The 17,030-nt window shown below is 34.2% G+C and overlaps 1 protein-coding gene across 27 annotated transcripts in view; it reads right to left on the bottom strand.

Annotated features, from left to right (window-relative positions):
• The window catches only part of ADGRL3 (adhesion G protein-coupled receptor L3), a 988,077-nt gene that overhangs the window by 259,855 nt on the left and 711,192 nt on the right, over positions 1–17,030 (bottom strand). For all 27 annotated transcript variants that reach the window (XM_055139571.1, XM_055139575.1, XM_055139572.1 and 24 more), the window contains 2 exons: positions 8,342–8,551; positions 4,326–4,546 (listed from right to left, as the gene is read on the bottom strand). In XM_055139571.1, the coding sequence (XP_054995546.1) occupies positions 4,326–4,546; positions 8,342–8,551 (431 nt within the window). The remainder of the gene's footprint in view (positions 1–4,325; positions 4,547–8,341; positions 8,552–17,030) is intronic.

Here is a 17,030-nt window from a genome sequence, read left to right as displayed (position 1 = left end):
TCTTAAGTGCAGAGTAAGGAGTAACTCCTGAGCATTGCAGGATGTCACCCACCAAACAAAAACAAAATAATAATTTCTGTAGGATCTGAAGAGATATTATAGCAGTTAGACCTGACACATAATAGACCTGGGTTTTATTCCCATATGGCCCAGCGCCCTGCTTGGAGTAATCCCTGAACACAGTGACAGAATTGTGCTCTGAGCACCACTGGGTGTGGCCAAAAAAAGGAAGAAGAAAGTAGGAAGGAGGAGGAAAATGAAAAGAAGGAACAAGGGAGAGGGGGAGGCGTGGGAGAGAAGGGTAGAGGGAGAAGGGGAAAAGAGAGGGATGAGGAGGAGGGGGGAAGGAGGAGGAGAGTAGAAGAAAGAAAAAGAGGAGGAAGAAGAGGAGGAGGAGGAAGAGAATTTCTGTAAAGTACAAAAAGGTATTATTACACAACATCATGAAGTGATATATTCTGTTTAACAAATAAAAATGGACAGTAAGCTAAGCAACACCTCAACATCAAATTATGTATGCTTTTGTGTGAGTCTATGTTTTGTACATAATAATCATCAGCTCAGCAGATATAATATAATTTCATTGAAAAACTCATTGTAATCCATTAATTAGACGGAAAGTGATAGCTACTTCTATCTAAATCAAAGTACTATTTAACTTACAAAAATCATACGAAAAACATATATTCAATGATTTTATTCTAGGATATTGTTAAGTGGTTACTATTAAGAAGCAAAATTTTAATAATAACTGGGCTAAAAATAAGGTGAAATAGACATAAAGGACATAAAAATTTAAGGGCATAAAAATGTACATTATTGAACTTCACAAGAATGTACAGAAAATGGCTAGCAATGTATCTGTATTCTGATGAAATTCTTATGCATGTGAGTCTGTGGGGTGTGTGTGTGTGTATGTGTGTGTGTGTGTGTGTGTGTGTGTTTGTGAAGCAGAGTAGTCTTTATGAAACGCAATTCAAAAGAGAGGGGGGCAGTCACAGGGAGGACTATGGATTTAAGAGAGAACACAGGCTGTTTCAGAAACAGGCAAGTAAAGAAACATACACAAGCAAGGGAGACCCTGGGATTGAAAAGCAATTTCTTCGTATGTTTTTTTTTAAATTTTGATTTTATTTACTTATTTAAGAAATTTAAAATTTATAACATCACATAGTTGTTCATGACTGAGTTTCATTCCTACAATGTTCAAAGTTCCCACCACTTCCCCAGTGTTCACTTCTCTCTACCTGCATCTCTTTTCTCTCCTGCCCCACAACCTGCTTCTATGGCGGACAGGCTCATTTTTTTTCTCCTTTTTTCCTTTTAGGCACTATGGCTTGCAGTAATGTTGCTGAAAGGGCATCATACCTACCACTGTACCTCCTTTCAGTACCAAAAATCAAAATATACTTATAAGTCAGCACTGGACAATAAAAACATACCCAGAACTTGAGACTGCAGAATTACTTGGAGGGAAAGTGATGGATAAAGACGAATTAGAATGGTGTTCATATTATGCTTCATGACAAATGGGAAATGCCATTTGAAATAAAACAAATCAATAAAAAATTTAGGAACAGAAAGGAAAAAAATAAAGATACATAATTCTGTATGCAGAAACACTTTCAGTTGTGTAAGAAGAGATCATGATTTATATTTCTAAGACATCTTGATTAAGCCACTGTTGGAAACATCATCAATTCATTTTAGTTTTCCAACTGTATACAAATGATGCATAATGTTTCCTTTTCAACACCTGCTTCCTCAATAGGCAAAATAACATGGCCCAGAAGACACCGAGTTGGATGAATTCCCATAGGGTAGAAGTTAAGCATCTTTCCAATATATTCTGAGGGTGTCTCAAGACTATTCAAATTGTACAAATGACACACTAAATACTGTATATCTTCCCATGATAGAATTCTAACGCAGCTTTCCCTATCTTTTTCTCTCCTCGATTCACCTACCTTGTTTTCTCTTTATCTGTCTTGCTCGTTTTGCGTTGAGAAAAATCATAATTGTGAATCCAAACTATTGCAAAGGCTTATTTTAAATCAATGCCTGGGAAATAAATTCCCCTCTATTCCCATATAGTAATAATGTCAGTAAATGAGAATTTCCACTTGTGATGCAGGAAATTAAGGCAATAATGGCCAAAGCCTTAAAGTGACAAGAGATTCCATATTGTTGATTCTAAGAAAAGATAGATTCCTACTTTCCAGAAAACGACATCTGTCTCAAAATAAGTGACTAAAACATTGAGCAAAATCTTGGGAGTCAATTTAGTAATAAGAAAACTTGTAAATAACTCAACAGTTATTTACAGGATAAAAATCAACCTAAAACAAAGTAAACACAAATAAGCAATTGTAAAAAAAAAAAAAAAAGCAAAGTTGACATAGAATAGTTGAAGGGCATGAGGAACAGTAAATGATGTAAGAATCCTTTTTTTTTGTATGCAGCCAACCCGAGTTCTTTTCCTAACACTGCAGATGGGTGCCCCAAGTAGCACGGAGGGACACTCGGGCACAAGTCAGCAATAGTCTGAGCATTATTGGATGTGACCCAACACAACTCCATGTATTATTTACTATCTTAAGTAGAATAAGGTCATAATTATATGATTCAATTTAATTTAATAAAGAAAATGCATTAATTAAATAAGAAAATAAATAAAATTCAATTTAAACGAAAATGTATTAATGAAAACAAAAAATCTTATGATCAAAGGCAAGTGATTGCTATTGGGACTGATGACATAGCCTAAGACTAGACAGTAGTAATAAATGGGAGCAACAGTATTAAAATCAATGAAAACATATAATTTAAAAGAGCTAATTCTGTGGCATATAAATTATATAGATAGTGTTAATTTAAAAATAATACATATATACTATTATCAACCCATTTCCACTCCCCTAAAATGTCTTTGAGTAATTAATCCTAATCTATTCTATAGTTGTCACTGGTATCCACAAAATGAACTCATACTCAAACACAACTCAAAAAGGTTAGATTAAAAATGAATTGATATCAGTTACCATTAAGCAAATGATTTTATGTAGCTAATCATGGTGTAATAAAAAACATCAACAGAAGAGAAAGAATCTCTTAACCATTTTATTTCTTCATTTGCACCTTCACCAACACACATACACACACACAACACACACACATATACACATAGACACACATTCTATTTTAACTATGCTTCCAATTATTCTGAACTTTTTGGCCTGTCAGACCCTTTCTTCTGGGAAGAGAGCTGCTTTATTACCAATTACTAGCATTTTCTAGCTGCTGATTGTTGGTGGAAAGTCATGAAATTTGGCCTGTTAACTTCTGTACAAATTGATGTTATCTAACCTCATCTAAGCCTTCTCTACCTCTTGGAAATCTTTTTATTAATGTCTAATTGGCTTCTTAACACATTTGCCATAGTGCTCATTTCAACGCTTTTCAAATCTCCTGTCACCTCAATGTGACCTTACCTATTCATTCAGCAAAACTCAGCATCTACTAATACATGGAAAATTTGTTCTACCCAGAAATTTACTTTATTCGTTTTTTTCTTTATACTTCCCTCAAAAGAGAGGTCATTTTCTCATTTCTAAAACATCACAGTTCAGTAAAAATAAATCTGATTTTTTGTTGTTGTTTTTTGTTTGGTTTGGTTTGGGTTTGGTTTGGGGCCATACCCAATGATATTAAGGGGTTACTCCTGGCTCTACATTCAAAAATTACTCCCGGATGTGGTTGGGGACCACACAAGATCCAGAGAACAATACTGGGTTGGCTGCATGCAAGGCAAGTGCCTTAGTGGCTGTACACTCTCTCTTCTCCAAACCTGATTTGTTTTCATCACTTACCTATCATAATCTAAATCTGTACCTCAGGCAATGGGAATTGATTCATTAATTATTTTTTTTTATCTGTAGAATTCATGCTTTGGAATTGGCAAATACTGAGGTCAATTTCAGTACAATTAAAGGTTTTCTTCATCATCATACTGAAAACTCAGAAATACAAGTTTCCTTATTTTTGGGAGGTTAACTCCTGATTGGCTCAATGGACCCTATGGAGAATCGAAGATTGAATCCCAGACACTTGCATGTAAGGTAAACACCTACCTGCTCTATTATTCTCATGAAATAAAAGGTTCTCTCTTAATATCATAATAAAAGCAAAACCATGAACAGAATTATATCTATGTGCTTTTCCAGCTCAATTACTGAGTATTATAAGGTATATTGTTGACTTAAGCTTCCAAGAAAATAAAATTCAGTTATATTTAAGAGAAACGGGCTTGACAAAAACCAACTCACACTTTATCAGTTCCATAGCTTCTGTAATCTACTGCAGCGGATACTGCCACAATGAGTGCAGGCATGCCGTAGCCAACCAGATAAAAGTATTTCCGCCGTGAGTGCTCACTCTCAAAAACTTCCACCAACATGATATAGAGCTGCACTCCCTCGAGAAACATCCAGGTAAATGCCGCCAAGAAGAAGAAATGTAAAAGGGCAGCAAACACTGCACAGGCAATCTAGAAAAAAAAGGACAAATAATTTAGTCAAATAACTTCCAAATAAACATCAACTGACATTAAAACCATAAATATTAATCGATACTGCAATTTAAGAGTACATCTGCAAAAGAATAATCTACACAAGTTTCCTTTCTCTTCTTTTCTTTCTTTTTTTTTTTTTTGGTTTTTGGGTTACACTCAGCGATACTATGACAGGGATTACTCCTGGCTTTACATTCAGGAATTACTCCTAGCCATGCTCAGGGGAACATGTGCGATGCTGGGAATTGAACCCAGGTCGGCTGCATGCAAGGCAAACACCCTATCCCCTGTGCTATCGCTCCAGCCCCCTACACAAGTTTCTTAAAATTATGAGATTAAAACCAAATTAAATAAGCACATTTTTGAATGCTATATGTCACATTGTGTTAGTCATGAATAATGGGTGAAAAATAGCACCATAAGAAAAATTTAACAATTTAGCAAAAGTTCTAATAAGAGAATAATGATAATTCTAGTAGAGATTGGGTTAAAGGCTTAAAATAAAATGCAGGAATATTTTTCTCTTGACTTTAATAATGTGTAATCACATTATTTTTGAATTGCAAATTAAAGCAAAACATTACACTCGTGGCTATGGCATTTAAATTAATATCACGAATATCAGTACTTTATGATAAGATTATGAATTCCTGTTAATTGATTGATATATCAATTTCAGAAAGGATTCCAGCTTTCAGAAAGGATTTAAAAAGTGTCACTCAAATTTCAAGTTGTCCAGATGTGAAAATAGATCTGTTAAAAAAATAATGCATTTCAGGGGCCTGAGAGATAGAACAGCAGATGGGATGTTTGCCTTTCACAAAGCTGAACATGTTCAATCCCCGACATTCCATAGGCTCCTTCAAGCATTACCAGGAGTAATTCCTGGGTGGAGAGCCGGAAGTAAGCCCTGAGCACCGCCAGGTGTGGTCTCCAAACCCCAAACCAAACAATAACAAAAAAGCATTCCAAAGGTATCCTATTCATTTTTAGTCCAACATAAGTGAGTTGATCTAGTGAAGTATTCCCCCAAAACGCAAGAGTCCTTATTATAAAATGTATTTTAAGATACTCCTAAGATTTAGCTGACCACATGTTAATTTTCTGAAGTCATTACTTGAAATTCTTACTCCTTTAGAGGAGCGGTCTTCATTTCTTAAATAATTCCTAACTAAATGAAATACGTAGTTCTGGGACAAAGTTATAATACAGCAGGTAGGGTGCTTGCCTTGCACGGGGCCAACCCAGGCTCTGCCACCCCATATCATTCTTTGAGTAACACCAGAAGTAATTCCTGAGAGCAAAGCCAGGAGTAACCCCTGAGCATTGCTGGGTGTCAGCCTGATACCAAAGAATAATTAAAAATAAATAAATCAGTAAATAGTTCTTACTAGAAAAAGACAACATATTTGTAGAAAATATAAGATTAGTATATATTCAATGATGAGTATGTTACATGAGAAATATGACAATGGGTGGGTGGATTTCCTTGTGCTAGAAAGAGTGACAGTGAAGAGAACAAGAGAGGCTCAAATGTCAGAGGCAAATAAAAGAAGACCCTAAGCGTAATGTGAAATGCAGGTGAGGACACCCATCTTTTATTCTTGTTGACTAACTGCATCATACGTATTATAATTAAAAGTAGTGTTACTACCAATGGTTTCAGCATATAAAGTAACCCTAGGACTCTCACTTCCAAAGTATCACAGACTGTCTACCACCAAGGTTGTCACGTTAGCCTACCTCTTCCTTTATCTCCCTCCCTGCCCCATCAATGCTTGATGACTTTATTCTGTAGTCAAAGTCAAAAGTTTTGATATTAATTAATGCTGTCTATTCACCTGTTTTGCCTCTGTATACACCATGTATGAGAGATGGCATGAAGAATTTCTGCCTCTCACATTTAACTTAACACAACCCCCTTCAACTTGATGCTTGTTGCAGTAAAGACAAAATTTAACCTTTCCCATTGTGTGTGTATAGTATACCACATTTTTCTTTCTTTCTTTTTTTTTTTTTTACTTTTTGAGTCACAACCAGCGATGCTCAGGGGTTACTCCTGGCTCTGCAAAGGAATTACTCCTGGCAGTGCTCGAGGGACCATATTCGATGCTGGGGATTGGACCTGGGTTGGCCACATACAAGGCAAACACCCTACTCACTGTACAATGCTTTGCCCCAACAAAGTATTTATTAGCTCATTTTTCACTGGGACATTCAAGTTCTTTCCAGAGCTGGCTATTATAAATAGTATTGTCATGAACATGGATTTTCAAGTATATTTTCACATTAATGACAGGAGTGGAATCGCAGGATTATATTGTATCTCTATTTGAGAAGTCTTCCTACAGTCTTCTATAGACACTTAAACTATATTCTATATTCTGACCAAAAGGAATAAGTATCTTTATTTTTAAGTATGAAAACACATTGGAAATAGTTATACTCTACTTTAAATTTTCATGTCAATCATTGTTCTATGTACTATTTGGAGAAAACAGTTTTGTTTAGGATGCAACAGTTGGTGAGGCTTATCATACCATATGTAACATCAGGAAACCAAAGTAAGAATAAAGTTTGTAAATGAAAATAAATCATACTGTATTTAAATTGCAGGTTAACAAAAGAATAAAATTATTTCTTAAAAAGAGGATCCAGTTTTCCTAGCATTTTAGTGTTGGAATTATTAATTTTTTGTTATCAGAAGGATTTTTTGGGGAGAAAGAAATGTGTACTTTGATTGCATATTCATATGTATGCATTTATGGGTAAAGCTGCCACATTCACATATGATAAGAATTAAAATTATAATCACCATAATTGTATCCTTTACAGTCATTAATCATGAATGTGTAATCACAAGCATGAATCCAAGTATTTTTATTGTATGACATTCATAGATATAGGCATATACCAGAGAATAACATTAAGTAAATGAATTATTTATTATGCCTATGATTCCTAAAAAATAAGTTTTCATCTTCAGTTATATCCATGAGAACAAATTAGTAGTTTGTACATGAATCTTAAGTAAGTAGAAAGGGTTGGTAAAAATTATAGTTATAAAATAAATAGACATAAAGTATGTGATATTTAGATACTGTTATTCACATTTTACGCTGCTATTCACATTTTTTGCTTAGCTTTTACAAAAATAAAACCAGTTTTGCATGAAACAGTTGCTCAGTGCTGTTTCTTTTTCTCCTTTTCTTTTTCTCCCCACCTCTGTTCTCTCATTCTTTCTTTGTTTTGATATTCTCAAAATGTAGGTAGATAGAGAAATACAAAGACAGCAATAAAAATATAAACTACAGTGTCACATAAAAGTGGGAAGGGTTTATATTAAAAATATCACCTAAAATTGAACAATTTCACAAAATGCCCATTTAAAAAAATCTAAAAAATATTTTTAAAAGTACATTATACATTTAAAAAATTAATTATATTTATTAGAAAAATACATTCCTCTATTCCCCAAGAATTTTTGACCTTTCCTCAGTCAGGTCTATCTAAGATAGAAAACATAATGGAAAAGGATGATATATACAGTTCTTTAGAAATTTATTTTTGAGAAAGATTTCTGAATAAATATACATTCATACATATTTGATATGTATATGACAATGGAAAATGGAAGAGGATAAAATCAAATAAGATAAAAAATTGTTATTCACTCTTAGCTGGAAGAGAATATACTATAAAATATGAATATTTTCACTTCAAAGCTAGAAGCTAATTAATTCTTCACTAATACTGATGGAAGATGCTTACTGGCTGGTCAGTGCGGTTGATTCCGATCAGGAAGAGCAGTTCTGCTACAAAAAGACTGATGCAGAGGTTCTTGTGAATGGTGTTACGGTCACTCTGAAGCCCACGGAAAAAGCAAAACGTGAAGATGCAAATCAGGAGACAAACAAGGGAGAGCAAAATTCCAACCCACGTGATCACATCCAGAAGAAGGTCATGGACAGCATCACTGTGCTAGAAACAAGAAAAAAATCATATGTCATAATTAGGAATGATCGATTTATTTCTTTTTTGATGCCTTTGAGTTTTCTTTATTATTTCAAAATGCAATACAAACAAGAAAATCTGCCTATTTCAAGTGAAACAAATTCATGACAGAACCTTATTTCAGCTAAGGCATTATCTAAGATACACAGATCAATTTTATTTGCATCAAATTTTAAGATCTAACTGTTTTAATCTTTGAGTTTGTCATTGGAAAGATGTATTTTTATACATGATTCCATTTTAAACATGTTTATCCTTTCACTGACTTGGCAAGATGATTATGCCCAAAGATTCTAAAAAAAATAAATAACCAATCCAGGCCCCAATGACACAGTAGCATAGGGTCTTAGATTAACCAGATTATCACTTTATCCTCACTTCAGTAGTGCACTAAATGTCCTACACATAAACAATGAAAAATTTTATCTGTTTGTCTAAACCAGAGGCAACATGTTATAACTTCCTCTGAGGTATAAATCAGTTTTCTATTCAGGTCATCATTACTGTTCATGATTTTATCAGCTAAAAACACTTTCCTGATAGGACTTTCTTTCTTTGGGGCCATACCTTGAGATGCTCCTCGGATAGTACTAACTGTGCATTCGGAATTACTCCTGGCTTTGCTGGGGATCAAACCCCAGGTCGGGTGTATGCAAGGCAAACTCCCTACCCTCTGTACTACTGTTCCAGCCCCGGAATATGATTTTTTGAAGAAAATCAATGACATTCTGGTCAAATCTTTCAAGGGAAGATTTGATTTTTAACCAACTTTTTAGAACAATTTTTAAACACCCCCCTGTAGTGTATAACTATTTACAAAATTAAACTGTATCCTTAGACAAGTACTTTTTCAACTAAAATACTTTTGAATAACTTAGGGATTAGAAATGTAGTTCTCTGTCATATAAATCCTTTATCAGAGTTTTCAAGGTTCAGTTCATAAAGATATGTATTTTATGAAGATTTTCATTTATTTCTGACGAAAAGCCATTTATGTAGTCCCATTTATTTAGTGGAAGATCTGAAAGCATGAGGATATTCACTGTATTTCTATTCATATTGAATGGCTTAAGGAGATCAGAAAGCTTGATCCTTGAAGAATTTTGCATGAAGAGTCTGTTAGAGAGTTACAGATGGAAAATAAGTATCCAGCATTACTGCATTCAATAACAGTAGAAAACAGAGAGCAAAGGAAAAAAAATCATTTGAATATTTGGCCTAAAACTGTATATTTTGCCTGTGCTAAAATGATTTTGTAAGCTCCATACTTTCTGGGTTTCTTAGTTTAACCTCTATGTCATTTCCATATTTTTCTAACATGTCAAACACTGCTTCCCCTCTAACTTTATTTAGAGCCCTTCCTATGAAGCTTTAGAATACACAGTGGGTCAACCCATTCATATATTAAGATGTTGGATCAGAATTGATAAATTGTCTGTGATTGTCAATTCCAATTGTCATTTAAAGCATCCTGAAAAGAAGACCTAACTTTGTCAGTAGCATTGCACGATAGCACTGCTGTCCTGTTCATCAATTTGCTCAAGCGGGTACCAGTAAGAATTGAAAAAAAAAAAAGAAAAGAAAAGGTTAATTTAAGGAATGTATTTTAGAGAGCAGTAGAACAGCTGCGTTTTTTTTTATCATGTCACAAACATGGATAATTCTTCAAAATCTTATGTTAGATTTTTTCTGAGGGTGGGTCATAGGGGGTGTTGGTTAAGCCCGGCTGTCCTCACACTGACTCCTGGATGTGTGCAGAAAGAGCACTCCTGGCAGGGCTCTAGCACCGTATGTGGTGCTGGAAAACAAACCTGGTTTGGCTGAATGCAAGGCAACTATGCAAGCAACGAGAGGATTTATACAGGATAATATCACTTATTCAAAAGTTTAAAAGAGTAGGGGCCTTTCCTTGGACAGATGAGATTTGGATTAGATTCCTGGATTGAAAAATAAACATTCATTTAAAAAAATAACTTCAAAAACACAAAACAATGGCATCGATTTTTATGGATATGAATAAATAGTAAAAGTGCCACAAGTGTGTGGGGATTTATTAAATTGGTGATAATAAAGTGATATGATTCTAACTGATAATTTTTTGACTTTGCATATCATATCACATTCATTTTTGCTTTAAAATAGAAGCTGAGCTGTTACAGTTAGCTATTTTTCACACTGTTAGCAGATCTTAAAAATACACAAAAAAACATGGTTAAATTATTTTTTTTGGTTAAAACTTTATCTTTTCAAAGGCTATTCTGAATGTGGACATTTTTCTTAGAAGTGTGCTCACTGCTGTAACCTGAATCATAGCACTTCTCATATTGCTAGATATGACTTCACAGTTGTTATTTGATAAAGAACTCTGCTAGAACACTGACAATGAAATAGCTTCAAAATATTCCTGCATAACTCTAGATACATTTTTTTTGGAAGGAGTTGAAATTGTGAAAGAAAACCACATGAAATTTTGCCTTAACTGCTTTGTTCTCCAAGGGACACTACTAAAGTAGTTTTGGGTCTCTGATAGCTTAAATTACTTTTACTATTTGTGAGTGGAGAGTGGTTAGTGCTTCCTGGTTCCCTGAACAGAGAGCTATTTGCTCTCTTCTTTGACTCAAAGGAAAGGTGCTGTGATTGAGTACCAGGCACCAATGTTCAGCACAGCAGTCTCCATAATGGGAAAAATGGCAGGTATAATACATTCTCAAATGTACCATAAGGGCCAAAAATACCCATCAGAAAAACCCAAAACAAGAAAAGAAAGAAAGACTAAAATAACTGCAAATCTGCTGCTTTTATTTGGGTCATTATTTATTAGATGTGTATTAGTTTACTCGGTCACTTTGTAAGTCCTTCAAAACCCCATGCAGAGTTATTAAGAAAAGAATACCAGATAGCAAAAGAACAGGACTAAAAGCAAGTGACACTCAAAGACAGAAAAAAAATATAGTGATTGTTTCATTTTCAGTTATTCTGCATAGCTCAGGGAATAAATACCAACAACAATCACCTTGCATATGTTACACAAAGACAGCAGGATGCTTTAAGTATAACCTACATTTGAATTTTACCAATAAACATGAAAGGGAAAAGAGAGACATTAAAAGCTACTCAGATATTTGAGAATAGTCTGTTATAAAAGAAAGTCTCAGATGCCAGTTCATTAAAAAAAAAAAAAAAAAAAAAAAACAACTCCAAGAGGGTAGGTCACTGTCACTGCCATCCTGTTGCTCATCGATTTCTTCCAGCGGGCACCAGTAACGTCTCCATTGTGAGACTTGTTGTTACTGCTTTTGGCGTATCAAATATGATTTTCACGGGTAGCTTGCCAGGCTCTGCCGTGTGGGCGAGATGCTCTCGGTAGCTTCTCTGGCTCTCTAGAGGGGTGGAGGAATCGAACCTGGGCCGGCCACGTGCAAGGCAAATGCCCTACTCACTGTGCTATCGCTCCAGCCCTTTTGTAACAATGTAATAGTAATGTATATAATAATTCTTAGGGTTTTTGTTTGTGACCCTTCATTAAGTCAGCCATCTATAACATGAACTGTAAATAATTCTTAAGATTTATTAACTTTATTTCTACATTATATCACAGTGCTATACTTTAACATAAAACATAAACATTAAAGTGCTTCATACATACTTAATTTTCAGTAATGATAGTACACACTCTTCTTAAATCAAATACCATAGAAATGACCTATATGATGTCAGCCAGTATGGTGAGCGTGCCTTCAGCATGTAGTTTGCGGTCAAACATTAGAATAAACAGGCTGAGAAAGCCATTTTACAAGAACTGGAGGACTGGGACATTTTTTTTTTCTTACTTTTTTGGGTCACACCCAGCGATGCACAGGGGTTACTCCTGGCTCTGCATTCAGGAATTACTCCTGGCGGTACTCAGGGGACCATATGGGATGCTGGGAATTGAACCCGGGTCGGCCACGTGCAAGGCAAATGCCCTCCCCACTATGCTATCGCTCCAGCCCCAGACTGGGACATTTTCACAAGAGCAGGATGGTTAGACAGATCAGCCTTCTGGATATCTACTGTTATCTGCCCTGGTTGCCCCGGGTGCCATTAGTTACTTCAAGTTTTACCTTAAGGGCTTCAAGCAGATTGCAGCCTAAGCATACATAAGCGCTGTGGAGTTACAATAAAGTAGCTTTTACTCACCTCTCTCTGTATGTGTGTGTGTGTGTGTTTCTCTCCTCTCCCTATCACTCTTGCACCCTCTCCTCGTGAACCCCATTATCGGTTCCCCGGGGTTGGGACAAGCCAGCACACCTTTAGTAACTATTTTACCTTTAATAGATGTCTAATTGAATATTAGATACCACATATTCAACATGTATATCCTTATTTTATACTATTGTACATCCCCAATTATGCTTTTCTTGTCTTTGCTTCACTTACGCAACATATTCAATCTATCAGAAAATCTTTAAATATCTATCTTTTAAATGAGCTTCTCACCCCTGAAACGGCACCAAATTGACCAGTATCAGAATTCTAAAAATGTTCTTTTACTTTCATCATCATGCACTTCTATGTTCAACAGAAGTTCAACAAAAGAGAAGGATTCTTAACATATAAATTTCAATATTACTTAGAGGTCAACTATTTGAACATCTCCCATCTCAAAACTAAAACCCAAGTCTTTACAAAGGGCCTTAAAATTCTATAAGATTTGGTTTCCAGAGGTAAATTTTACTATTTATTCCTTAATTCATTCAGTTCATTCCATCCCATTAGACTGTTCAATTCTTTAGCTGTATCTGGCACATTCTAGCTTCAGACTTTGCTACTGATATTCTCTTGATCTGGAATATTCTTCAGGGGTCTAAGACTTTGGGGTGGTTTATTTGCTATAGTTCGACCTTCATTTAAATATCAGCCTCTCACAAAAGATTTTTCTGATCACCCCTTATAAAATCACAAATAGCTTTCCCCCATTCTTATCCAACACATTACATATTTAATTTTAACTTTGACTTATTTATTTTTTACTACTTCACTAGAAAGTAGATAATTTGAGACAAATTGTTTTATCTCTGCTGACCACAAATTTATGTTCACCTCCTACAATTTGCTTGAGCAAATGAACCTGTTATTATTTCTTTCTTTACAATGCATTTGGATTATAAATGGGAAGTTATTAAAAAATAAAAATGAAGTTTGCATCATACTGGCCATTCTAGTGACTTAAAGTCTTTGATTCTTAAACTATCTGCTTTAAAATCTTGAATAAGGGGTAAGAAATATTAAATCTAGATAAGAAGTAATTATATCATAGTAACTTAAGATATGATGAAATGTCAAAGTATCAAAAACTTTAACAATGGAGGCAGAAATATTCACGGAAGTTACCAAAACATTATTAATTCTTCAAGGCTAAAGATACGGATTTCATTCTGTTAGTCCAATTTTGCAAATGTTATCTCTAATAAACTAATTAACCTATTGAATATCAGAGTCCTTATAAGCACAGGAAAAAAAAAACCAAGATTTCAGATTATAGTTCCAAGTAAGTAATATATATGAAAGCTTGTCAATGCTTCTTTTCTATTTCCTTTTAAAATCTGGAACAATTAAATATCTTTTATGTTTGACAACAACATTTATTTAAATAATTAAAAGTTTGAATAAAATATATACAGTGAATTTGAAAAAATAATGCGTGCAGCAACATAAGTGTTAATGATATTTTAACTTAAGTCACCTAAAATTATTCTAATAAATTACTAAATTTCATTGCCACCTGAGTTCATAGTACTAATAATATTTGTGCTACTAATAAAATATTAGCAATCTGAAAGGCACAAAATGTCCATAAAAATAAAGAGGAATAAGACATTAAGAACCCGAATTTCACCTTCATTGCCACCAAACTGTAAAATGTTGAGACACAGAGTAGATCAATAATGTAGCTCACTATTAGAGAATATGCTTTGTAAAAATGAAGTCTTGGATCCAACCCCTGGCACTACCACCACTCAAAAAACAAACAAGACAACTCACAAAACACATGTGCACAAACACAATTCCACTTAAATATTTATCTTTAAAATCATAATAAAATTTCAAATCAGTTACAAAATTAAGATAATTATTTGAATATTCCCAGAATGTACTATAGACTATACCATCTATTGCAAGGAGTACTTGGAAAATTTACAAAAAAACAAAAACCTTTCAGAAAATAACTTCTTATGAGAAAAGATAGAAAGGTATAAGAGAAAAATCTTCAAGCTGGCTGACAATGATTCATCATACTTTTAGGAAATTCAATGATTCTGTTTCCTAGAAAGACATTTTTACTAAAACAACACCAGGTTTTTCAGACTTTCTATAAATTTTCCATTTATATTTGAGGTGATAAAGTATTTTGTAACCTACAAAGTGCTTCTGATGTTTCTTTTTTATTTTCAGATAAAGGATTTTGCTTTGTTCTATTACTTGGTATAGTTAGTTTAGTGATGAACTTAAGTATCACAAAAAAAGTGAAGGGTCACATTGTGGGGGAAATATTATTATTTTTTTTTTAATTTTTTAAATTTTTTATTGAGTCACCATGTGGAAAGTTACAAAGTTTTCAGGTTTAAATCTCAGTTATACAATGCTCGAATACCCATCCCTTCACCAGTGAAAAACATGATTTTCTAATTCTCATTTAAAATCAAACAGGAAGACCTTTATAAATCTGTCCCATACTTCTTGTACTAGATTTTTTTTTTTAATTTTATTTATTTTTAATTAGAGAATCACCGTGAGGGTACAGTTACAGATTTATACACTTTTGTGCTTATACTTCCCTCATACAAAGTTCGGGAACCCATCCCTTCACCAGTGCCCATTCTCCACCACCCGTAAACCCAGCGTCCCTCCCACCCTCCCCAATCCCATCTCCCCCCACCCCACCCTGCCACTGTGGCAAGGCATTCCCTTCTGTTCTCTCTCTCTAATTAGCTGTTGTGGTTTGCAATAAACGTGTTGAGTGGCCGCTGTGCTCAGTCTCTAGCCCTCATTCAGCCCGCAACTCCCTTCAAGTGGGGGAAATATTATTTAAACAATGTTTGGAAAAAGTCACTATAAGCATATAACTCGCAAATATACCAGAATTTGTGCTTACTGACAGTGAATCCAAATTTAAAGATTAGAGAATTGTGATTTTTGCATGACAATGTAAATACAAATAAACTTATGTATGGTAAAACAACATAAATTTTGTCATTTTTAAAGTTGACCATCCCAAATATGACATATATGAAAAAATAGATTTTATATTTTAAATTTTTAACTGTTTACAAAAGGGATAAAAACAATATATAATAATCTTTAACCTTTCTTTTTTTTCCCCTGATTCATATCTTTAGAAAGTTACCTTTTCTAGTCACTGCTTGAACCATCATCTTCTAATAATTATTAACTGTGAGCCAGTAATAGTCAAGAAACTATTTTGTTATTCTTGCGATATCATATTATTTTAATGCTGAATTAGTGTGTCAAAGCATATTATTTTAAATTGCCTTGAATGTATATTTTTAGAGAATTTGTAATATAGCTAAAATGAGTTTTTATTTTTTTAACAAATGTATGAGATTTTACTTTTTCTACTAAAGTGCCATAGAAGTATTGATTCAAGTCATACATTTCATTGAAGCCAATACATTGATACAAGATTCATTTTCTGATAAATGTAACATGATTTCTAGAAACAACTTACTAGCATTTCTCAACTGTTGAGAGCCGGTTCACCACACAAATACTTTGGAAAAATAAGTGCTCAGTGACATGAGAAAATAGGGATTTCATTTGCAGAACAGGATGAATTTCAAAATGTAGCAATGTAGCAAAAAGAGTATGATTTTATTCCTGTTTTTATAGTAAATTAACCAAAACAATTCAGTGATGATTTTCATATTTGTATCAGGTTGGTAAAAAAACCTCAAACTAAATATTTTGAGGTTTTAATTGATAAACTGAAAAATAAAGGCACATGAAACATTTGCATCCTAGTCTTCTTTAGATTCAACAGAAGCTACTCAGCAAAAGCTCATGGGTGTCAGAAGGATACTGGACTGTACTTTAAAGTAGTTGGGACTTTCCTGCTGTTAATGAGAACAAAATTTTCATCCTACCCGATAAACCTAATCTATGATTTCCACGATATAGTAGAAAAAGATATAGTAGAAAATGTGTGAATGAAGTACCCTACAAAATTTGAGAACTAAGCACAGAAAAAGACTTTAAAAACATGTTAAGTTGATAGCCAAAAAAACAATTATTGATAAATTATAAATGTTTGTGGGCTGGAGCAATAACACAGCGGGTAGGGTGTTTGCCATGCACGCGGCCGACCCGGGTTCAATTCCCACCATCCCATATAGTCCCCTGAGCACCACCAGGAGTAATTCCTGAGTGCAGAGCCAGGAGTAACCCC

This window comes from Sorex araneus, chromosome 5 (genome assembly GCF_027595985.1).
Source record: "Sorex araneus isolate mSorAra2 chromosome 5, mSorAra2.pri, whole genome shotgun sequence".
In the NCBI taxonomy this organism is placed as follows: domain Eukaryota; kingdom Metazoa; phylum Chordata; class Mammalia; order Eulipotyphla; family Soricidae; genus Sorex; species Sorex araneus.
This window is presented reverse-complemented; position numbering and strand designations above follow the sequence as displayed.